The sequence below is a fragment of the Notothenia coriiceps genome, unplaced genomic scaffold, assembly GCF_000735185.1.
Source record: "Notothenia coriiceps isolate Sejong01 unplaced genomic scaffold, NC01 NC01_scaffold00010591, whole genome shotgun sequence".
NCBI lineage: Eukaryota > Metazoa > Chordata > Actinopteri > Perciformes > Nototheniidae > Notothenia > Notothenia coriiceps.
The window spans coordinates 98,306-123,935 of record NW_011343292.1 but is presented as its reverse complement, the minus strand read 5'-3'; the positions used below and the strand labels follow the sequence as shown (position 1 = coordinate 123,935).

At 40.3% G+C, this 25,630-nt stretch overlaps 3 protein-coding genes across 3 annotated transcripts in view; 2 read left to right on the top strand and 1 right to left on the bottom strand.

The window, feature by feature from the left end:
- The window catches only part of LOC104946059 (protocadherin Fat 3-like), a 7,634-nt gene extending 831 nt beyond the window's left edge, over window positions 1-6,803 (top strand). Inside the window, exons 2-8 of the mRNA XM_010771806.1 lie at window positions 1,008-1,254; window positions 2,220-2,373; window positions 3,292-3,992; window positions 4,255-4,368; window positions 5,532-5,591; window positions 6,540-6,694; window positions 6,792-6,803. Coding sequence (XP_010770108.1) covers window positions 1,008-1,254; window positions 2,220-2,373; window positions 3,292-3,992; window positions 4,255-4,368; window positions 5,532-5,591; window positions 6,540-6,694; window positions 6,792-6,803 — 1,443 coding nt within the window. The remainder of the gene's footprint in view (window positions 1-1,007; window positions 1,255-2,219; window positions 2,374-3,291; window positions 3,993-4,254; window positions 4,369-5,531; window positions 5,592-6,539; window positions 6,695-6,791) is intronic.
- A 3-nt stretch (window positions 6,804-6,806) lies between these two features.
- Window positions 6,807-15,526, bottom strand: LOC104946058 (adenylate kinase isoenzyme 5). Its single transcript, XM_010771805.1, has 5 exons — window positions 15,125-15,526; window positions 13,769-13,955; window positions 11,009-11,176; window positions 6,904-7,079; window positions 6,807-6,821 (listed from the first exon to the last, which is right to left on the bottom strand). Exons 1-5 carry the CDS (start codon window positions 15,182-15,184, stop codon window positions 6,807-6,809), a joined length of 606 nt encoding a protein of 201 aa, XP_010770107.1. The 5' UTR covers window positions 15,185-15,526.
- A 2,749-nt stretch (window positions 15,527-18,275) lies between these two features.
- On the top strand, window positions 18,276-20,984 carry LOC104946057 (GPI-anchor transamidase-like). The gene is made up of 5 exons (XM_010771804.1): window positions 18,276-18,398; window positions 18,592-18,645; window positions 18,762-18,853; window positions 19,822-19,957; window positions 20,865-20,984. The coding sequence occupies exons 1-5, from the start codon at window positions 18,333-18,335 to the stop codon at window positions 20,982-20,984; spliced, it is 468 nt and encodes a 155-aa protein (XP_010770106.1). The 5' UTR covers window positions 18,276-18,332.
- The last annotated feature ends 4,646 nt before the right edge of the window (window positions 20,985-25,630 follow it).

The window sequence follows — 25,630 nt, the reverse complement described above, 5'->3', positions numbered from 1 at the left end:
GTCCAAATGAACCAATCCACACACACACACACACACACACACACACACAGTGAAGACACACAGTGCAGACACACACACACAGTGCAGACAGCTCTGCTGATTTCTCCTCCCTGGCTGCAGGCTGATAACAGACAGTTGGGATTTGCGGCGAAATTCTCTCTGCAGAGCAGACCCATTCTCACAGCGTTTATCAACCTTTTTCTTACTCAATATCAAGCCACACTTATTGTTTTTACTTCGGCTGTGACTTTGTGTGTGCTCAGGGTGAGTTTGGCTGTGTTTCGCTGCAGGGCTGCCAACATTTGTGTTCAGCTTGGAGTGAGATTTTTTTTTTGGTGAACCGAAAAAAGAAACGTTCATGTGTACGCAATACGCACATACACAGCGTACCCGCGACGCTTACAATGAAGGCTCGATAATCAGCTCACAGCATATAAAATGGCATATAGGTGTAAGCNACTAATCTATGTTCGTGCGTTAAACCAGGGCTGCCAACATTTGAGTTCAGACATGAATGTTTATTTTTTCGGTTCACCAAAAAAAAAATCTCACTCCAAGCTGAACTCAAATGTTGGCAGCCCTGGTTTAACGCACGAACATAGATTAGTTGATATGTTAATATGTTCCAGATGTCAAAAGGTCATCATCTCATGACGTCTTTAGGAGTAATTAATATCTTATCAGTATATGACTTTCCCAATTAACAAACTATATATGTGTTTGCACACGACCACATACAATTTTCCTTACCTTTACTAACAAACTAACTGTATAATAATCTAATCAGCGCCTTTGTACTTCCTCTGACATTGGGTCAATTTACTTAACGTGGGTACATCTGCTGATAATTGCCGCAATGGAGCCTCTCTGACCTGTGTTGCCTGAATAAATAAGCGAGAAATACGCTGTATAAGGAATCTGTCATAACACTACTCTTAGGAAAAAACGTAAATATTGACTTCTTCCTGTATTCTTCATATAGTAATTTCTGCCCCTTCTCTCCTCAGGTGCAGCACCCTAATTCTCGCAGCCTGGTGGACTCACAGAAGGACCCGCGGGTGCTCGAAGGCTTCCAGGGCTGCCTGGACTCGGTCACGCTGAACAACAACGAGCTGCCGCTGCAGAACAAACGCTCTCGATACGCAGAGGTGGTGGGACTGACAGAGCTGAAGCTAGGCTGCATCCTCTACCCTGACGCCTGCCTGCAGCAGCCCTGTCGCAACGGAGCAACCTGCACCAGCCTGCCTTCCGGTGGTAAGTAACAGGAAGTGCAGCTACCTCACACTGGAGGTCCTGAAAGGGATAAAAACTGTTCAGTGTATTGAAAATACTTGGTTGATGTCACTTAGAGATGTCTTACCCCTTAGCATATCCTGTACAATGTGTTGGAACAGTAGCCAATAGAAGCATGAGTGTTACATAGTGATGTCACTATGTTACAGAAGTAAACAAAGGAGTCCAATAGAGGCGTTTCCGGCTCTGGCATGGATTTTAGCCTTTGGATACCATTTACAGGCACTATATAACACACTACACAAAAGGGAAAACCCCAAAAAGCATATTAAGTTGCACTTTTTAGTTTAAAAAAGGTTTACTTTACTGGACAATGATTGTGTGCTAAACTATATAACACACTAAGGGAAAGGGGAAACCCAAAAGCTTTAAATAATCATTTGGTACTCAAATAATGAACCAAGATTCAAGAGATTTTTGTGAAAAAGTTGCTGACGGTTGAAATACCCACAACCTTGAGGGTGAAGTGAATGCACCAGCCTCTGTGTTAGCAGAGTGTGTGTGATGGTGCGAGGCTACAGAACCATTAGGCTTCACTGAACACAGTTGTAAGACCTTCCTCACGCAACATGTTACTCATTTACACCATAATGAGCAAAGCATCCTGGGAATTGCCCACTGTTGTCATTTACACAGCGCTGTGGAAAGGTTAGTGTGTGTCTCGTGTATTGCGTACACACAATAAAAATGCAAATTCCCCAGCGTATTCTCGTGTGTATTGGTGATTTGTGTGTCAGAGATGTGTGTGTGTGTGTGTGTGTGTGTGTGTGTTCGTGCGTGCGTGCGTGCGTGCGTGCGTGCATGCGTGCATGCGTGCGTTTGTATGTCTTTATTATGCTGTGTGGATGTACTCATGTGATTTCCCAAAAGTGTGTGTCTGTGCTCTGCATTCTTAATGAAGTGTATCTGCCTGTCTGTGTGCGCAGGGTTCTCATGCAGCTGTAACCTCCAGTACACCGGAGGGCGCTGTGAGATGGAGATCACGGCGTGTGTTCCCAACCCGTGTCAAAACGGCGGAGTATGTAAACCCATCGGTAACGCCTTCTTCTGCAGCTGCAGGAGAGGTTTCAAGGGCCTGATGTGAGTCTATACACACACAATCCTGTACAAATGTATTTGTATTACACGTCTCTAGCAGTCTCTCCATTGAGTGGTTCAGGAATTATTCCTTTAACCTGGTAATAAGTTATCATTTCACCACATCCTGTTAGCTCGTTTCAGGGTCAATGGTCCTTGAACGTGTTTTTGGTTATGAAATAAGATCAATGGTTAAGACAAGTTTAAGAGATACATTTAGTTAAATCATAAAGAAAATCGTTAAAGATTATCTTTTAAACATTTGTTACTTTTGTAATGCTGCTGGAACAACATTTATATGTATTGTCTATCTTTCTATCTATCTATCTATCTATCTAAAGTATAGCTATTTTTGAAGATTAACCTGCTGACCAAAACGTATGTGTGTGTGTGTTAATTTCTACATTGTGCTTTGAATGGGCATTTCAAAATACAACTCAAGGACCTTAAATTGTACTATTTTCAGTCAATATTTAATAACCAAACATTTTTTTTAATTCAATGAAAAACAAAAAAAACAAAACATGTATTGACTGCAGTTGCTGTTCCTGACCACAATAAGGCAGCATTACATTAAAGTTCTACATATTGCTCTCTACTTTTCATCTTCCTCAAACGCAATACTTAACGTCAAATTAAAGTAAAGTAAAGAAACTATAATTATCTTGTCTTTAGCCTTCAGCTTACACTCTCTTTTAGTTTGTAAGAAGCCAAATGGCTCTGGCACCGCAAATAGACCATATTACAGACAAAGGGATAGTGCTGGCATAGGGACTACTTCTGCAATCTATCCGCAGTGCATTTACTCTGTCACTCACAATGCGATCCATCTGGGAGCAGGTCATTGATCTTTCAGAAGTTATTTGTATTTGTAAATTCACACCTTTCCTTTTTCCTGTTTCCTCCATCCTCATCCTGCAGGTGTGAGGAAGATGTGAACGAATGTGACCGCAGCAATCTGGAGGGTGAGTGTGAGAATGGCGGCCTCTGCGTCAACACTTACGGATCCTTCTACTGTAACTGCACGGCGGGCTTTGTGGGCCAACGCTGCGGCCTGCGACCCGTGGTGGTCCCCGACATGCAGGCAGGTCACACCGTGGTCGGTAAAGAGGAGCTGATCGGAATCGCCGTGGTGCTTTTTGTCATCGTCACCCTCATCATCCTCTTCATCGCTTTCCGCAAGAAGGTTTTTCAGAAGAACTACTCGCGGAACAACCTGTCTCTGGTCCAGGACCCGGCTACTGCAGCGCTCCTCAACAAGGCCAACGGTGTTCAGTTTAAGACCCTTCACTGCACACCAGGGGACCCCCTCAACCTGTACTCAGAGCCCACCGTGCTGGGAGTGGGCGGGATGATGTGTCCTCCACAGGTCCCTGTGAGGCCCATGGCATACACCCCCTGTTTCCAAGGAGACCCGCGGTCCACGCTGGAGAAGATGGTGGATGGGCGCGGTGTGGAGCATACGGAGATGAGCACCTTTCACCCCGAGTCCCCAAGGATCCTGTCGGGAACCACCAGGAGGGGGGTGGTGGTGTGCAGTGTGGCCCCCAACCTGCCGCCAGTGTCCCCCTGCCGCTCAGACTGCGATTCCCTATGCAAGAGCCCATGGGACAGTGATGAGGGTGAGTCTGTGTGTGTTTACTTCCTGCCAAAGTAAGTGGTGTTTTTTAACGTTAATGAGTTAATTCTATATGGATAAATAAGTAACCTATAGATGCTGTACTGGTCCTTTTGTGCTAGGGTTAGGGTTGGGGTTTGGGTTAGGGTTATCAAACTGCTGACGCATATCTTCTATAAACAAAAGATCAACAATAGAGCAACCCAATTAGTTTTTTGTCTTTGTTTTGGAATATGTCCCTCCTGACCCCTGACCTCTCCCTACAGGAAAGATGGTTGACATGGCAGAAGAAGTAACGTGTTTCTCAGGGAGCAACAAAGGCAGCAACTCAGAGGTCCAATCCCTTAGCTCCTTCCAGTCTGACTCCTGTGATGATAATGGTAAGACACGCCACTTGCACTAGCCAAGAATACGGATGGAAATTAGCTCAAAGCTAAAATCCAGCTCATTTACATTTGAAAGCATTATTTATTTTTTAAATATTCATTAATGTGCATTGTCCCGGTTCAAATAAACGATTACATTTAGAAATTAGTTTTTAGGATAATCAGAATGCCAGAAAAAATGGAATTTCGATATTCTTGTAGTCATGCCTCAGGTAAAATAAGAAACATGGGGAACCCCTATTAGGGTAATATATACTACGTGTCTCTTCCATCTGTCATTTATCAAAGTTGTTTTTTAAATCATACAAATAGTTGTTTTTGTGATTGCTACTACTGGTAAGGCTAGAAGATAAGCAAAATCCAAAATATGTTGTCAATCATGTGCAACTGCTAACAATTGTGATTATGTGAATTCAGTCAGGTATGTATGCATGTATTATCAATTTTGAATTGCTGTACAATAATGCAGGAATGCATTCCAAAAGTCTCCAAATACTTTCTTACATGTGTTCATGATTTTAGGGTCACTGAAAGCATTCTTGAAGAAGCTCAGGGGTTTTCATCGCTTCACACTGTGGTGGTCTTTGTGCTGGAGCTGTTTTTGTTGTCATTTGCATTGCATCATGCTGATTTTATTTGCAACCCATGAAATTAATTGATTTTAATTGTTTCAGAATGATCCAAATATATCGTTTTGGTTTCCAAAATGATGACATTATTTAATGATTTAATCATCAATGATTAAATGTTTGAGTTGTGCTGCAGCCATATTAAAATGGATGCCATTTTCATTTCTTTGCTTGTTTAAGTCCGACTGGTGTACCAGATAAGTAAGTCCCTAAAAGGAAAAGCAGTATAGTGTAGTGTTTTTGGTTCTATGCTTACATATTTTTTGTTCTCACATTGCTTTATTTGTGAAGTTCATTTTCTTTTTTTTGGCAGTCATTTCTGATTTATTTGTTTCCATAAAAATGTTGCAAATTGCCCCCGAACATCAAAATCTGGACAAGAAGTCTTGAGTGTGCCTGAGGCAGACCAGGTAGCCCTCTCTGCAGAAAGGACTGGCAGCAGCGGGCAGCCATAAGCAACGCCATAACGACATCTTTTGACTTTGGATAACTGTATTTACAAATCTCCTCCTTCTTTCCCTCCACAAGCCTCCATAGTGACGGTCATTCGACTGGTGAATGATGCAGTCGACACAATCGAAAGTGAAGGTACCATGTCTCATCCCCTTTGTATCTCTCCTCTCTCTTTTCTCTTACCCCAGTCTGGTATTTGCAGTAACTCTTCAGTTGTATACCCAAGCTAAGTGCTCTCCCTGTGTGTTACATACTGTACCATTCAGTTGGACACCGTTCATTAACTAGCTGTAAGATGATTATTTTCCCCTTCCTTACACATTCTCAAGTCAGGGTTAGTTAGTGTGACCTACTTCAGGGTTAGATTTTCTGCTGTTAGCTCATTTAGTATATGCTATTATAAAGCAGTGGTGGTTAACCACATTCCACTGATCACCTCAGTGGGTGATTTTAGAAATGAGTTCCTCCATTTTACTCAGCTGTTTGGTTGGAATAAAAAGTGCTCATGATCATGAGAGTTGTAGATGATTGGTAGAAAAAAACAAGTCATAGGCTGTGTCTCAATTTACATGTTTCTACTGTATGTACTTAGATTTGCTGTACATCCCAAGACCATCCCAATACTAGGTATGGCAAAACACAATGCACTAATGTATGTGTACCTGAATGGTAAACTAATCAACGCTCATAAAGTTCAGTATGGAACACTCAATGGTCGCCATCTTGGCTATGTTATGTGTTGTTGGCTAGCTAGTTAACAACATAGAAAGTACAGCAGTTAAGTGCCCGAATTGAGACACAGCAAGAGTTTTATACTAAGTAAAATGAGGATGAGAGATAAGGGAATGTTGGGAAGAAGAGGTGAGATTTAACATAATCAGGACCCTGTTAACCAGGCCTGCAACTTTATATCAAGAATTTATAGTGAGTCAAATTATAAAAGAAATCACATTAGACAGACTGACATTTTTCCCATAGAACACCCACCCCTTAGTCGTATTCCACACAAGTACATTCAGAACAGCACACACTCACTACCCAATGCTAAAGGCTTCTGTGTTATGTTGTTCTTCTACCTGACAGTGTCAGTAATGGACCATGGTCAAACCTACAACAGAGGTGACTGCCAGACCCTCTCACTTTACCCCTCCCCCTCTATGTATCTATCTCTCTCTATCTATCTCTCTATCTATCCATCTATCTATCAATCCATCTATCTATCTATCTATCTGCAGCGGGTAGACAAAATAATAATCAGAAAAGAATGCTGCTTTAAAAAAATAATATTGCCATATATTAATTAGCATAATAATGATGTCCTGGATGTTTGAGGAGCTATTATATTAGCAGCTATTTGACCTGCTGCTTTAATTATGATTAAACAATAAATACACCAACTGGCTCCATGCATACACACACACACACACACACCACTCTGTTTTTGTGCTACCTGTGGTGCCAGCTCTCCGTTGGTGATGATTTTAGCGATCAGACTCCACTTTCTGTTGCTGGTGGCGTTGTGGATCATCTTCTTCCTCAGCAGCTCGCCCACAGACACGTACTGGAAGCCGTAGCGCTCGGCGATCTTCAGACTCTGTGTTCCTTTGCCACTGCCAGGACCACCTAGACACAGAGGGAGAGTGTTGATGTTTTGGGAGAGATTTTGTGTGTGAAATGTGTCCGTGTGAGTGTGAAACATTGTGTGCGTGGGTGTGTTAGCGGAGGCTGTATTAGTGAGAGAAGCCCAGACTATTTGAGAGTTAGTTTGAGAGGTGTGTGTGTGTGTGTGTGTGTGTGTGTGTGTGTGTGTGTGTGTGTGTGCACGCGCATGACTCTGCTTGTGTTGGATCATTTGTGACAGTGTGTGTCTCACTGCGTGACTGTGTGTTTTTGCGGGGGAGAAGGGTATGTGAGGGGTGGGTGATAGCAAACAGGTATGTGTGAACCTCCTACATTTGCTACCAAATCCTCTTTTTTAGCTTTAAATTTCAATTGGAAGAAGGATGTGCAAAGTAACGACAGCAGAAGACAGCTCTCAGCTCTATGGATAGTTTAGAAGACATCCTTATCAATATTTGTCGTGATAGCGTTTGTTTTAACATCTCAAGATGAAAAGATTCAAAGGTTATATTGTCATATGCTCAGTAGCTACAGTGTAGTGTGGCAATGACAAACTCAAGTCCCAGGCTCCTCCAACAATGCAACATAAATACATATAAGACATAAAACTATCAAAATAGTAAGTAGAAGTACATGAATGGATGTAAAATAGGACTCAACGCAGCACAATGTTACATATAAAATAATCAGAATTCACTCAAAAGTATAAACGGCAAGACAAAACCATATTTAGTTGATATTTTGGAATTAAATTGGAGTATGGGAAATCCATTGATCAGAAATAATGTCCTAATGGTGCAAGATATGCACATACAAGCTGTCAGAAAGTGAAAGCCTTCTCTACATGTCTACAAATGGAAAGCTGCTTTTACTGCCTGTCACTCCAGGATTTCAGAGAGGCTCCTGTTTCCACAGAAATCTCAACCGCTCCAAAATGGCTGCTAGTATAAAGCCAGGGCTGATCGAAAGTGAAATTATGTGGAGAACAAAGCCGCTAGGCAATTTATCCCATCATGCCAGAAATGATTTTTATAGTGAAGAGGAGAAGAGTGTGCAGAAAATCATTACAAATCAGTGATTGCTCATAAATCATTCTGTTAATACAGTATAGACAACCTGATTTCATTATTGTGATGTGTTCTCAAACTGAATCCTGAGGGATAATGATTGACGTAAATTGTGTATCGATGTTTGTCCCAATCTTACCGATGGGGTCAATAATCTGACATTTCGACAACAAATCTTATTATCAATGGATCAGTTCAGTTTAAACAGACTATTAGTTACCCGCAAATTATAAATGTCCTTTTACCTGTTTTGATTTTAATCATCTAGATGGTTTTGGTGTGAGTTGCTGAATGTTATCTAATATATTGGCTACAGAAATGCTTGCCTTTTCTTCAATAAAATGAATCCAGGTGGTCCTTTGGTGCTCAAAACGTCAATGAACATTTAAAAAGCTCAACGGCAATCAATCAATCAATCAATCAATCAATCAATCAATAGGAAACGGCTAACCCCTTTTAGTCGCTCATAAATAAGTATATCACTGCTCTTTATGCTATGGACGCTGGCAACAGTCACATAGTCCAAAGCGGTCCAATGTCTCTTTCCAGAAATCATGTTAGGGCTGCTCAATTAATCGTATTTTAAATCGCAATTACAATTATGGCTTGCAACGATTACGAAAACAACGTAATCGAAATAAAACGATTTTTTTTAAATTATTTTAATAATTTTTTTCATTTATTGTTTTTTCAGTTGAATTATACTTACAGTTCAGGGTAATCAACTGTTAAAAACATGCTGTTCACATTTTTTTTCTCCAATAAATTGATGTTTTCAAAGTAAATTGTTTTTAATAATCGTGATATCAATTATTGACCCAAATAATCGAGATTATGATTTTTGCCATAATCGAGCAGCCCTATGTAGGAACTATTTTCTTAACACCCAAACTACACTCACTAAATGTAACACTGTGCAGAAGTAGTGTGCGTCCACTGTTGGACCATCAGCTGGTGTTTTGCAAGATATATGTATTTCAGTCAGACAACCACCAAATGTTTATTAACAGCAGAGTGTAGTTTGAGTTTCTAGGCTCCGGCCTCATCACTTCCCCTAAATATTTTTTACAAAGAACATTAAGGAGTGGTGACTAGATAACTATCCCCCGGGTCCTAGGTGGATGTAGAGGTCGTGGTGGGGCAGAAAAGCAGAGGGCGAGATAGCAATCTTTGCAGCTTAAAGAGAAAGATAGTTGGTTGTATGAGAGGGTAAGGTGTGTGTGTGTGTGTGTGTGTGTGTGTGTGTGTGTGTGTGTGTGTGTGTGTGTGTGTGTGTGTGTGTGTCCTCGAGTTGACTTCCTGAACTTGCTTACAGTTCTAATTGCTTTCCTTGTCTGCAGCGCTGTAAAGATTGGTAGAAGTCACTCTATAGATGCTTCTAACTGATGATACAGTTCGTGGTTGCACATCAGTAGAAGGAAATTATATGAATAATACTTCTCACTACATGATCTGTGGCTAATCTTGCCTAACTGGGTCATAATGTCCGTAATGTTGATTACAAACATGTTTTGCCTCTTTGAGCACCACAAGCCCAGTGCTATCTATTTTTATTCCATTATATTCGTGAGAAGGTAGACATTAAGGACAATATCTCTGACACTCAACAGCTCAAAACCAAAGAAATAAGGAGGGAAACCTGTGGTTTTGATTTGGGGATGAATTGTCCCTTGAAGTGTCATTAAAGTGCACTACCTGTTAGATTTTTAATATAAAAGACCCATGGATTTAGTCAAATATGAATGTCACACATGATAAAGAAGAAAAAGTGAAAGTTTGAAAGCATTAGAGAGGGAGGGGTAGAGATATAATCTAAAAATAAAAAGTGCGTATCCAAAAGAAAGTGCACTTTTATCTCACATCTGAGAGTTTCGCAATGTTCGACCCAGCTTCATCCTGAACGAACGTGTCTTTGTCAGTCCGTCTCTCTCTGTGCAAACCTGACAAACTATTGGCACGACCATCCAAAGAGATGACAGCTGCTGCCATCCTCATTTCCTTTAAAAATAGGGCACAATGTGCTCACAAAGACGAGATAGGAACTGGCTTTTGTGCTGCGAGGACAAAAAACAATCATCCACACTTCAGGGAAACTGAACAGCCAGGTCCAAACTAAAAATCAAAGCATGCCGCAGCAGAGGCCTGTCGGGAGGTTTTAAAAAGCTTCTAACAGACACCCAAGTCCTTTTCTTGCTTATTTAAAAACCTAAATATACTTTTTTTAAAGAGGGTTTATAAATAGCAGCTTTTTTTCGGTCCAGCTCATCCAGTGTCATGACTCTCATTGTGCAGCTGCCATGCTTAATTCATAAGATTAATGAAAGTGTTTGAGAGGTTAATGCAGGCCCAAGAAGCAAATCAGATTAGGAGAGCGTGACAGTGAGCGTCGAACACAAGTAGTGATATGCAACAAGATCCCCCCCCGCTGATAGCAACACAGAGAGGCGGGGCCAAGTTCAAAATACCGTACCAGGAAAGACACACACGTACACATACACGTACACACACACAAACACTCACACACACTCACTCCCCAGCTCCTTGAATACCATCAAAGCCATGTATTCTTGGATCATCAATGTGGTTTATATAGACTTTATATTTGTGTTGAGCTTTTTCATAAAAGCATAAAAGCTCCCTTCAGATCCATTAACTAGACACTGGTCAAAGTATTTTTTCTGTTTACACATAAAAGATATCTGCTGCCTGCTGTTATCTAATGGAACACACGAGTCAGCTGGAATCCTGGTGAGCAGCTTCATATTCTAACATCCTTGATGGGGAGACATGTTTACCTCCAAGTTTTCCTACTAGTGTAAGTTCACATGTATGCATGGATTTAATGTGTGTGTGCTGGTACTGTACCGATGACGAGGATGACTTTGGGTCGCGGTCTGGATGGATCGAACACCTCGTACTCCTCTATGAGCTCCGCCGTCTCCGACAGGTCCGAGTCGCTCTCGATGGAAAACTGGCTGATGGGAGGGAGGCGGTCATACCTTCTGTAGGGGAAATTGGGACTGTCGGGCAAAACTGTAACACACACACACACACACACACACACACACACACACACACACACACACACACACACACACACACACACACACACACACACACACACACACACACACACACACACACACACACACACACACACACACACACGGTATTGATGAGACCCAATTCCTTTGCTTTTCATCTGAAGTATTGATAAGAAAATGTTTTCAAAGCTCACCGTTATCTTAATTATTGTAGTTTTGTGCTTTTTCACATTGTTTAAAACGATGCAAAGCCCTATTCAGAAAAATATATAAAAAACCATCAGCTTTACCAACAGATGAAGCTGTTGTGTAATTCAGCGCTTCGATCCGTTTCGCACAGCTGTCTCTTGTGAATAAGGCATAGATAATAACATATTTACCAGAAAGAGAATCCATTTTGCATGCTTTCCAAGAGTTGCTATATATTTACATGCAGAACCAATGTTATCTTTTTACACTGTATTATAACAATGAGGATGGTATTGAACATGTTACTGATGACAGAACATGTGCCAGAGATAGAGGGAGATATTTTGAAATCTTCAGAGAACAAAAAAGGTTGAGAATAACTGAAGCTGCCCCACTTGCCTGAGTCTATACTCTAGGCTCTTTTTACCTTTCTAACAGATTGAACAGTCAATGGGGCAGAGTGCGGAATAACTCAGGAAGCGAGACCAGCAAACGTTTGAAACATGGCTTCGGCTTTCTGCCTGGAGGGGAACCGCAGGACACGTGAATCTCTGATCAGGCTTAATTTCCCAGCAAATAAACGCTGCAGCTGGCAAAAAAAATTCTGATATTTGAAAGGGATAACTAACTTTATTCAAGCCGTCCGTCCTCAACACATCTTGACTGTCAAGTTCTTTTGTGAAGGAGATGTGCATGTCAGCTTAAAGATGCAAAAGCACATTTTACTAACTAACAAGTAACGGCCCATCCACACTACAGCTTCAAAAAAAGCTTGGAGCTGGGCGTGTCTGTAGCTTGGGGATTTTATTCGAGCACCGCGACCAACAACCAATCACATGAATGTCCCGCAAATCCCCAAACAGGCGAAAACCTACCAGTTTCACCCACTGTCTCTGCCACCTCCCTCCATGACTGGTTCTTCCGGTTTGTATCCCGGTAGGTGAAAAGGGTCTGGTCATACAAAACCGGGTGATTTGCTACGGCGATAATTAGTTTCTCCTCCATCTTTTTTTTAAATATAGAAATTAACGGCTTAGACGCGGTTTGATTGGCTAGGGCTTGAGCTGTCAGATTTTCAGAAACGGGATTTGATTGAGCATTGTTCAACTTCTGCAGCCGGAGACGGCGGAGACGGACCGCTATGTTGGGCGAAAAGCGAGGCAACGTGACGTCACCCCATTCAAAGTGAATGGGCAGACGCGTTGGAAACCGTTTTTGAAGCTGTAGTGTGGACGGGCCTTAACTATTTTTTTCTTGATTCTACATTGCTGCCATGCTTGACACGCACCGTCAAACAAAGAAGTGATTGTTGGAATTCAAAACAGCTCTTATAGATAATGCAAATAAAAAAAATCATTAGCATATCATACAAATTCAAAACAAGCTTTCCGCATGGCTAAGACCTGCCAGGAAAGCTGTATTACAGTAATGACTCACTGCAGACACTCATCTGACTTTTCCTGCCACAGGTCAGTGAATGCATCAAAGACATGACAGCATGTGATCTGAATACAGGATTCTGTTTTCTAACATGTTTGGAAGCAGCAGCAGTGGTTTCTTCTAACCTTTGTATTTTGTTTTGTTTGTGGGCGCTTCGATGCCTCAGAGAGACACTTCTATCGATTTTGGCCCACCAAATCTATCAGGAATTATTGATGCACACGGCTGTGCTTCACAACATGCCTGGAAAAAAGACTCCAAGTGTTTTAACAAGTCATCTACAAAAGGGCTCATGTGGGTTACAGTACAAATGTCAACACCCATTCCTGCTCAAACAGTGAGCCAGTTTTTATTGTGTGGGAGAGGAAGCTGTTTTGCTGCCAGACACATTGGAGAGAAGTCAAATACATGACATTTTGGTTCTTATAGTAGCATTTAATCAACCATTGAAGACGCTCCAATGTGTATGATTTGATTCTGGTGTGTAACTTGTGATTTATTGATAAATCAGAAGAACTATTTTGCTTTCTCAAAGATAATAATAGTCGGATTCTAGTGATATTTTTCGACCGCAACAACAGTCTTTAACCTAAAGAAAGTACAAGCTATAAAGATGGCCACCAGATCTAAACGTTAGCATGATTTAATTGATAGAATTAATTGGCTAAATTAAATTCGGTCCACTTTCTACTTAAGATTTGTGTCTGTATTATCTTTTCGTTTTCAACACTGGATATTTTTTTGACCTGAAACCTACACTGTCTACTTTAAAAAACGTGATCTTATTTCAAAGGCAGAAACCATCATTGTTTTGTCTTCTTTCTTTCCCCTTGAACAATTAATCGCTTATCAAAAATTGTTGCATAAGAATTTTCTGTTAATCAAATAATCGATTGACTGATTCACGTTTCAGCTCTAAAGTGCTTCTGTACAATCAGCATTTACTGCTCACCATTTCTGAAGAGGGACCTGCGCGATTGGCCGCCATTAAGAGGGGGAAGGGACTTCTTCTCCTGGCCCACGAAGGTATCCCACCGCACTTTTTCTGGTCCTCCGAGCTCCTTCGCTTTCTTCAGACAGCCCTCCAAGTAGTCGATGGGGTCTTCGGGTCGGTAGTACATCAGACCTGTCAGCAGGCTCTGGAGAAAATAATGAAGGAGGAGGAGGACTTGTTGAGGGAGAATGAGATGTTTGTTCAGGCATCATGACATCTTGCCTTTTTTAATGAGGAGAAGTTCTGAAGTGCAGATCATGGTTGCCTTGGCTGGTCTCCAACAGGGGAAACAAAACATCTCATTTTGTCAGAAGCCCATTGAAATTGAGCTCAGGTCATCAGGACTCTGATGTGTTGATTTGTAAGGCTGTTATTGTCGAGGAGCCACAGTGATGAATGTGAGAAAATGAACCGCGCTCCAAAACACAAGTTAATGTTTGTGTGACATTTGCTCCCCAGACCATGAATGTTTTAAAACAATACTTTCCTCTGGGACTTCCTTCCTCATCCCCACCCTCCTCTCTAACAACTCCCACCCATGAACACAGCTTCTCCCCACTGAAAGCCATCCACTGTCTGTGCTCATATCTGATGGCTTATAATGAAGATCTGTAACATTACAGTGCAGTTTGGATGATGTGTCACTTCACTCCTCAGTGTAATTTGAACTGGCTGTAAATAAACATGCATTGATTGCTTGCATTAGCGGCACTGCATGGATTGAGTCTAATTAAGTGGATGAGCCAATTTACAGTTGCCTCAGGAAAATAAATACCTCATTATTATATTGTTCCTCAATGCAGCTTAATAGAGAGTGTAATGCTGTCTTTATTGTTCTTGATTGCATTTTACCTCTAATGGTATAATAATCCTGTAGAGACTTCTTTCATAGTTACTTAATAGTATTTTCGTATACAATATGCTAATATTCCACAAGTCAGATCATGATACTATTTTCTGCAATAATTGCAATACATGTATTTTTAATGCTACTATTAATTTGTCATTCAAATGGAATTCAGTCTGCATCTGAAAATAGATTATTACCGAAATCATTCTTCATCTTAAGTCAGAAAATAAATCTGTTTGGTTACAATTTGTGTGATTATCATACATTTCACCATAAAACACAGCGTTCCCCTTCTTCAAACCATTATTTATAATCAATAAGTAAGGACAGTCATCGCCAATCCATCAGCCATAACAACATGTATTGAGTTGTTTGCCATCACTCTCTCATGCAGTGATGAGTCTTTGTGTAAGAATCACACAGCACAATCTTCACATATCATCCCATGTTTCAGAATATCTCACCTCAAATAGTTGAGGTATCTCCCGCCGCGCGAGATACTCCTTGGCATCGTTGGTATTCATCTCCAGTCGGATTTCCTCTGAAATCACAACTTGTCCGGAGCGTTTCTTTGTTTATGTTTTCTTCTCCCGGTGTCTCGGTTCCGTTAGGGTTGATCTCTGTTAACAGCGGACCTCCAGGCAGTTTCCCTTCAGCGCATTTTAGCCTCGTGTGTGGACTTTACAACTGGATTCCTGCAGGCGATGCCACCGCGCCACCCTCCTCGGTGATGCGATGCGTCTCCCCTCCTACAGCTCCTGCCTCAGCGCGCACCATGTGTGCCTCCTGACGTTGGCACAGAGGTCGCGCGCTGTGCCAAATAACGCACGCACTCCCTCAACGTGGCGTTTTTTACACCGGCTACAGTCATCCCCAAACTTGTTGGAGAGAAAGATACAGTAATGAACAGAAAGAAAAGACACCAATGATTACATATATGGCGGTAATGGTCCAGTAGGAGGTGCTTTTAACCCTCCTGCCGTGTTCGTTTCGCGCCCCTTACTTTGGTTTTCCCGGTCAAATCAGTCTGTTTTAACTGCTCTTCAATTAACACAAAAAACCTGAATCATCACCAAATTGTAAACAATGTCTCAGATTACTGGTTTGCATGAATTACTGCAATGAATATATCCAAAGAATAGACACTTGAAATGTTTTTCAAAATGAACATGTTGTTGATTTGTGGGTGTGTATCTGATGAATGAAGATAATCCATCCCAGGGGCCAGCCATTCAATGAGAGAGGCACAACATTTTAGGGTAAACTTTTTTATTTTATTTCTTAATATTTATTGCTATTAACAGAAGAGTCAAATTGTAACAGATATGGGATAATGGTCCCCAGATAGATGCTTTTAATTTTGTTTTGGGTATAGAAAACATGTTATTGTTGTTTTCCTCATGTGCTCTATCAGCTAACAACAAGGACAGAGTTTCACCTTAACCTGTTTATAACACAAACACAAGGTCCACTTCACAAGCTTTTAATTAAATCTAATTCCTTCCATATATGTGTAACCCTTTTGTCTTTTGTCAAGCTATACTTACCAAATGCAGAGTAGGTCTTCAAACTCAATGCACTGGCTCTATTTTAGAAGGTTTTGTCATATAATAAAACTAATGACACTTAAATCCCGTGATCAGAGATGGGATAAGTCTAGTAGGTAAATATTGTACAATAACTCTTTTGTCCTTGTGTGAGACCATGCTTTGTACCTGATCTTTGCCAAATGTAATGTACTAGCAAAAGCATTGCAACCCAAAATATTTAAGATAGTAATAGTAAAATTCCTTAGGTGTATTTTTTTTATTTGCAACACGAGAAATAAAAAAGCAATAAAAACAACCATGGTTAAATTGTTTGGCTTGTTGAAAGCTATTGCATTTCTGTTCAGGTTTGCACCCTCATGGTTGATTGTTCTTATTGTAAGTCTCTTTGTATAAAAGCATCAGCTTAATGTAATGTTTTGTAATGTAATGAATTATCTGGACAGAAAACATGTCAGGCATCAAAACATTTGACATCAGGGAAACATGGTCCATTAAATGCATCGCTTCACCACCAAGCGTCATTGATATAAACAGAGATCGTGTCCTCTTGAGTATATATAAATATTTGACCAAGACTGGCACGAGCCTCCAGTGCAGCAGCGTGCAAGTGTTTAGCTCCAGGTCGATCACCACTTAACCTGCATACCAATGTTTATGTCTAGTTTAGGCTAAGCATATAAACAAGGGTTCAAAAGTCGAATTCCACTGGATCAAGTCTTCTTTAGGCAACACGAATAGGCCACTGGTATGCTCCATAAGATTTGATGCTTAGAGGCCACTAATCCTCTGGACAGCTGACTTTAAGTCACCTTGTTGTATCAGAGAACAACTTTAGATCAGTTGAGCAACATCAGTGTGTTGAATCTGAATGACATTGGAATCATGAGTGAGAATATGTCACTGGACAATAAATGCTAATTATGGGTTGAATATGGCATAGTGATTAGATTTACGCAACCACAATCTGTTTTGTTGGCGTACTATCCTTGCTTTTTCATTTTCTACTGTGATGTATTTGAAGGAGGGCATTGCTATGATGATATCGATGCAAAAAAAAAAAAAAAAGCAGCAGAAGTAAGAGACGTCCGCTGTATTTAAGTGGTTATCAGACCCGTGAAGGCTTTCCACGGTTTCTCAAACTGATTTTGATGCTGCTTTTCAAGAAGACCTTGAACCTGCTGCATTGTAATGTTACATTAGAATTGCATGAAGGATATGTTTTTTTCATAGCTTTATCTTGTACTGCAGGGCTGCCAGACTGAGGCTTCTTCAGCAGAGACGTGACGCGCCTTCTGACATCTGCTGCATGTGATATACAGTACAGTAGCCTACATGTCACTTCTCATTATGAATTCCCTCAGCAATTAGCTGGCTAGGCATTTGAATACGAAGCTGTCAACATTACTTGACTTCTAATCTTCTTTTTTCCATCTGCCACATATGACTGAATTATGATTCGCTGAATTAGACATGCAGTCATCTGTGTCTAATGCCAACCCCTTAAGTGTCTTAAATGAATTGACACATGAAAAACAACTCCAAGAAACCACAAAACCAACAACTCATTACAATATCAAAGTGAAATAAGATAAAATATCTCCTTTTTTCATGAATTCATTTACAACTAGCATGTATGTCATCTGTTTGTGATTTGGACATTCTGTATGTGTATTTGATGTGTGTTTGTATTTCTATGCGGAAAAAGGTTGGAAAAAGCTATATCATATAAGCTTTTTTTCTATTTAGGGGACACATTATTTCAATGAGCACGTGCTGTATAGTAGAACAAAAGAAAACAACAATATTTTCCTCGCACATACTCCATTGTATTTGAAGTTTATCAAAAGCTAAATGGTTTAATCAAAAAGTGTCTAAAGTGTCTGACTAGAGATGATGTACCAGCTAACTGTCAACATAAAATCTCTTAACAATTAACCATGAAAAAGAGCAGCTATCTTAGAGGTTAACTTTACTGTATTCTTTCAGTAAAATAATATTTATTTCTCCTTCCACATGTTCCATGCCTGCGCTTTTATCTTGAAATTAATTCTACCGGAAGCACTTACTGGACGGAGTCGCCGGTTTTCACTTCCTTGATGCCCACAGCTAACAGAGCTGCACAATGAAAATACTCACTTTATTCAGCTTATTTGCCACCTATTCATCAGCAAACAGCATCAACATCGAAGTGAGTCTGTATTATTTCACATGCAGCTATTATTATCCCGTAAATTAGTTTGTTTTAGTTTGAATTTCACCTGAAACGCCGTTCCCATGTTAGCTCTCTCTGCTGTCATGCTAGCTGTTGTGGTGATGAGTCTGATTGCTCGTATGAGACGAAACTAATACAATTATTTATTAATTTCCCCTACATTTCTTAGGAAAGCGCAGGGCAGTTGTTTAGCAGTGGTCATACAAACAACTGGGCTGTTCTGGTGAGTATTTATTGATTTAAACATTTCATTTTTAGCTAATTGATTGTCTGCATTAATGATGGCAGCAGCAGAAACATGTTTGTGAAAGCTGCTTTTCTTATTTGTTTGATGCTCAGGTGTGTACATCCAGATTCTGGTTCAACTACCGTCATGTGGCAAACACTTTATCCGTCTACAGGAGTGTTAAGAGGCTGGGCATTCCTGACAGGTAACTTTAATAACATTTCTGTATTGAAAATGTCTAATTTCATATCATATCTTTGGATACGTAACCGTGATCTTGTGGTTTTCTAGAACAGAGACAGATTTAGATGATTAGTCTATTAATCTAAACACTCATCAAAACAATCATCAGATTAATGAACTATAAAAATGATAATCGATCACAACACTATGGCCAACATTTTGAAAATGTGCAAACATGTAAACACATAGGTACAGTTCTGGACTCCCAATTGAGCCTCACAAGAAATCCTCACAACCATTTTATCTCGCTGTAAGTCAAGATATTTTTTTAATCAGTGTACAATACTACTATTCCAATGTTTCACTTTCCTGTTCCTGCCTGGCATGGTCACCTAAACTCTAGGAATACACTTTCTATGATTGTATACATGGCAAACTAAAATGTTGGCAAGCACTAAAAGACATTCGATCATACTTTACAAAAGTAAGAAAGTGACGAGTATTCCGGCAGAACCCTCTCATCCTTTATTCTGCCATTTAAAATCTTGAGCTTCTGCCAACTGAAAATGTATTTAAGACATACTTCATCACAAGTGCTATCAGTATTCTTAACTACATAATGTCTCAGAAGATCCAAGCCACAGATATGAATTAATTCACGATATGAACTGTTGTGAGGCATAATATGACCTTGTCTTTGTGTTTGCTTAACTAACTGCTTGCCTGATTTATTATTTAAACTTCCACCCAAGTAGACATTAAATAAATAATATTCTTTTGAGAGACAGACAGGAATTCAATATATCATCCTTTGTGTGTATGTGAAAAAAGTCTCTTTTTATAAAAAGCATCTGAAAACCTAAATTGAACTAATCAGTACACAAATGGTATTTAACGACACACTGAACCTGTGTTTAGGACAAATGCAGCATTACCTTGTTTTCTAATGTCGTCATCTTTAATGGTCTCTGTTGTTTTCTCGTTCTCCAGCCGCATAGTTCTCATGCTGGCTGATGACATGGCTTGTAACCACAGAAACCCCAAGCCTGCCACCGTGTTCAGCCACAAGAACATGGAGCTGAACGTGTACGGTGACGACGTGGAGGTGGACTACAGAGGATATGAGGTCTGTTTGCATTGCAGTCAGAAGGTTATTCACACAAACAAGCCAGTTTCCCTTTTTACAATCTGTTTCAAAGTCTAATAGTACATGTCTGCATCTTGAAGGCTAAAAAAACAGATTACTCCACATCTCAAAATTCATACATTTGTTTGAAATATATTCTTACCCCTTTGGCGAGAGTTTTAACCGGCATATTCTCTTTTAAACATCAGGCACAGTTATTACATGTTTGCATATGTTTTCTATTTAATGAACAAGACATTCAGAAAAAGTTTAAAATCTGAAATGTAATGCAAGGTGGATGTATCCATGTAGTGTTTCACCAGCTTTATAGTAACTAAATACTGATATATAATATCACTTGTAGGCAAATATTATACAGGTGCAGTCAGGAACTGGAGGGTGTTAATGTCAACACTGTGAGTCCAGTGTTTGCTCTTTCGGTTGGGCCGGAAATGATTTTATATAATTTGCATTCTCAAATAGAGTCGCCTCTAGGTGTTGTGTTTGTTACCACAAGGCGGAGTTCCCTGGAGCGTATCGACTCTTTATCACAGTTTGATTTTGATTATTTACCCTGCTTCGTGTCCTTTAAATATGAACAAATACCGCGCTACCGATCAATGTTTGCTGTCCAACGGTAATTACAGGCAAGAAAAGCAGATAAAATATCAAGAGGGGGAACAAAGAAGAAAATAATACAAGATTGATTTTCACAGTTTAATTAAAAGATAGAGCAGTTACCTTCTACTGACCCCACTGATGCAGGCGTTCAGTTTTTTAAATGTGTGTGTGTCACTGCTCACTGTTATACAAAGCCTCAGTGGATGTGTGTTGAATTAGAAGACACACATTACATAATACATCACATCTGACTCATGCATGAATATTGTATCTGTATCCTCTTCAGGTGACCGTGGAGAACTTCCTGCGTGTTTTGACGGGCCGGCTGCCGCCCAGCACGCCGCGCTCCAAACGCCTCCTCTCTGACGACCGGAGCAACATCCTCATATATCTGACAGGTAACTAAAGGACAGATCCACCCTCACATACTCCACTGACACTCTCTACTAGGGCTGCACGATATTGGAAAAAACTGACAAGAGAAAAGACCGTTTTTTTTCCCCGCAAACCATCCTTTCTTCAACTTTAATGCTATACAATTGGTATTTTTTTTAACTATCTTCAACCGGATGAAGGATTTTAGTCACGGACGTCTGGATCTTAAGTTATCAGAGCAACAAGCTGAGCTAGCTCGGTTAGCCGCGCCGAACTGGAGAAACACATGAAACGACTTTATTCAGTGTTTTTACCTTTAATCACCGGGTCCGTTTGCTTTGGAGATTTGATTGTGATTGGTGGTTTGCTGCATTCACTCACTCAGGTACCCCTGCAAGTTTTCCTTTTGTAGCAAGCAGCAAAATAATTGTAACATGACGTGTTTGAGTTCATTTGCCTACTTGAATATCGCACGTCCTGCGATGTGACTATCGCGCATATCGTGATTATCGCCACGACACGATATATCGTGCAGCCCTAGTCCGAACCTTTAAGAGTGAAAGAAACGACTGAAGACCGATCTTCTTACATTGGCTTTTGTTTCTACTCGAGATGTGTGTGATGTGTTCTTGTGTTTGTTCCTTTGGGGGCTCAACGTGGTCTGCGTTTTGTTTTATGTTAAGAATCAGGTTTATTACGTACGAGGAATTTATATTAGGATCTCACCTGAGTCTCCTGCGCATGGGACCCCCTTGAGCAGCTGATCCCACCGCCCTCTGGCNNGGTCTTCAACCTTCCTAAATTCTCCCACACCACGCCGCTCCTCCGCTCCCTTCACTGGCTTCCAGTAACTGCTAGAATCCACTTCAAGACACTGGTACTTGTGTACCATGCTAAGAATGGATCTGGCCCTTCCTACATCGAGGACATGGTTAAACCGTACACCCCAGCACGTGCACTCCGCTCTGCATCAGCCAAACAGCTCGCTGCACCCGCACTGCGAGGGGGACCCAAGTTCCCATCAGCAAAAACACGTGGGTTTGCTATCCTGGCTCCAAAATGGTGGAATGAGCTCCCCATTGACATCAGGACAGCAGAAAGCTTACACATCTTCCGGCGCAGACTGAAAACTCATCTCTTTCGACTCCAGTTGGAGTGATAGAATTACTAACAAAGCACTTATATACTAATAAAGCACTTAGTTATATACTAATAAAGGACTGGCTTATCTAAAGCCAGTTGAGTAGCACTTGAAATGTTTTAGCTGAAACCTGATGTACTTATATGATTCTGTTTTCTTCAAGTTTGAATCTTGTTGGTCGAATGCACTTATTGTAAGTCGCTTTGGATAAAAGCGTCAGCTAAATGTAATGTTGTTTTTATAGGCAATAATTTAAGCTTTGTTAGTTCCAGGTTTAATATGTGCAATAAGTTCATTTCAATAAGTTTTGCAATAAACATTGAACCAGTCCGGCCCTCGACTTGTGCCGATTTTTTTATTTTGGCCCACTGTGTATTGTGTGTGAGTTTGACACCCCTGATAACGGTCTGTTTCTGTGTGAAGTGGGCTTTATGCCAAGGGACACTCTGTATATTATACCATAACAAAAAGCTACCTTATCTTCTGCTTCTTCCTCTTCTTCATCTTCAAGATCACTGTCTGCTTTGTGGACCTGGGGGTGAAATGGCAGAACAATGAGTATGAGGAACTGAGAGACTGAAAGTGACATTTATGATGTGAGCAGAAGAGTTTAAGTTACCGTCACAGCAGGAGACGACGATTTCTCTTTGGGAGTTTTGCGGAACATTCCTGCAATCTTATCTCCGATATCCTAAACAAAAGGTGGAAAACAATTAGATGTTTACTTGTCTAACAGAAAGCCACATTAATGTCTTTATTTAACACATTGGTTTGAAATCTGTTCTCCCTGTTTGCTTGTAGACATTTAAAGAGAGAGAAACGTGAACATAATGTTAATGTTTGGTTTAATTAGTGTTAGCACATTTATTTTTTATTTCTGAGTTGTTTATTTGAGCACTTTTAAAGATATGTTTTCACTTTGTTATTCTCTGAAACCTTATTTTTTTAACCACTATTGTGTTATCTGTCCAGAAAGAAAAATTCAGGGACAGTTTTTCTCTCACCTGTTTCGCTTCGGCATTTCTTTCAGGCTTGTTTTTTTCTTCCTTTTCTGAGCCGGCTTCCTCGCTTCTGGGTTCTGGACTCGGGTCTCTGCTGATCTTTAATAAGAGTCAACAATCTTCAGCACAATAATCATCTCAAATGTTTTATTCCATACCAACAGACAAGAGCAAACACCAACATGTAAACAAAAGGCAGTAGGGGTATATCGAAAAATCTCATCAAATCATTCACAGGGTATACTCCGGTTAGTTTGAGCATGTGTTATCAAAATGCTTCTTTTAAACCAAAGACAACACTTTCAAATATCCATTCATTTAATAACAATCCAGATAAATATCACCAAGCAGTTACTGTTCAACCACCACCATTATCACCACTGCAGCATAAGCCACGGTACTTCCATGTAAAAGGTCATTAGCAGATATTGTTATGGATAAAAGCTGCAGCCCCCACCAGCAGGAAACACCAAACACACGGTGCTTCATACCTTCGGTGACGACTTGATCTGTAACCCTTTCATAACTCCCTTCAGACCGGCCTGTCAAGCACAGTCACATGTCACACACCAGCGCACGACGTCAACACAGGAACACACAAACACATCAAAACGCACATATCAAAACACACATATCAAAACGCACATATCAAAACACACACATCAAAACGCACATATCAAAACGCACATATCAAAACACACACATCAAAACACACATATCAAAACACACACATCAAAACACACACGTCAAAACACACACATCAAAACACACACATCAAAACACACACATCAAAACGCACATATCAAAACACACATATCAAAACGCACATATTAAAACGCACACATCAAAACACACACATCAAAACGCACACATCAAAACAAACACATCAAAACGCACACATCAAAACACACACATCAAAACACACATATCAAAACACACACATCAAAACACACACATCAAAACGCACATATCAAAACACACACATCAAAACACACACATCAAAACACACACATCAAAACACACATATCAAAACACACACATCAAAACGCACACATCAAAACACACATATTAAAACGCACATACCGATTTGCTGCCAAGGGTCTTTTTGGCCGGGAGATCTTCAGTGATTTCCTCTTTGTCTGGGGCCACGTAACTCTGAGGAAGAAAGGCAAACACAACACCTTCTGATCAATATACCTGAGGAATAGAATCACTAATTGGATGTTTATCTTGTGATTGATAAATATGAGATGACTTACTGTACAGAATCCCAACCGCAACTGAGACACACCTATTGTATGTCTGAATACACACTTATGTCTCATGCACGTACACACCCACACACACACACACCTGTCTTCCACCAGGAACCTGTTTGACTGTGGTATACCTTTGTATTGCTCTTTTCTACATATACCTTATTGATTCAATGACCCAGTTATAGGTCCTCCAGTCAGTGTATGATGAGGAAAGATAAGTACATATTTAAAGAAATATTCTCCAAGATTTCAATTTCAATAAATGTCTGTTAAAGTGCCTGTGACACGAACCCAACAACTGTTGTGCAATGAAATAGTGGGCTACTAGTAATCTCGAACCGTCAGTTTAAAAAGAAAAAGCGATACCGTTCCGATAAATATCAATAATTTCGAACATCGCGGGAAAATTCCTTCGACTCATTTTGAGGTTTTGGGGGAAGCCGGAAGTGACGTCAATGCGGGAACGCTNCGCAAGTTTTCCTTTTGTAGCAAGCAGCAAAATAATTATAACATGACGTGTTTGAGTTAATTTGCCTACTTAATATCGCTAGTCCTAAACAATAAAAAACAAAAAAAATCGCACGTCCTGCGATGTGAATATCGAGCATGCGTATATATCGCGATTATCGTCACGACACGATATATCGTGCAGCCCTACTCTCTATATTTAATTATGAAGTAATGCTCAATCAGCTGTTATGGTTAAAGAAGTGTAAATATTCCTTTTACAGTGTTTACAACCCTGCTTTAGCTAAAGAGACACATGTTTCAGAGAGGGATGTGAGAAAGAACTCCTTATGGTTAAAGTACATGTAGGTAGTTTGTAGCTTATTCAGGGGATTTCCTTAAGAAGGATGCGAGTGGGCCTCTTGTCTTGGGTCCTGAACATACAAATACAATACAGACATACAATAAAATAACAACTTAAATCAAGTTTTTTTTATAAAGCACATTTAAAAACGATTTTTGGTCAAGCCAAAGTGCTGTACATGTAAGAAAAGCACACTACAATAACATAAGAAAAGAAAATAGAAAGGTCACAAATTTACAGCAGAAATATAAAGACAAAACACAGAGAAATGTCAGGTATCATGCTCAGCTCTGACTAGAAGGGCAGAGAGAAGAAGTGTGTCTTCAGTGAAGATTTAAAAACCCCTAGCGTCTGGGCTGACCTCACATGTAGGGGCAGACTGTTCCAGAGCCTAGGGCCAGCTGCTGCAAATGCGAACTGTAATTAATGGTGTCGACTGAGCTGTTGTTTTAACTCCAGGAGTAA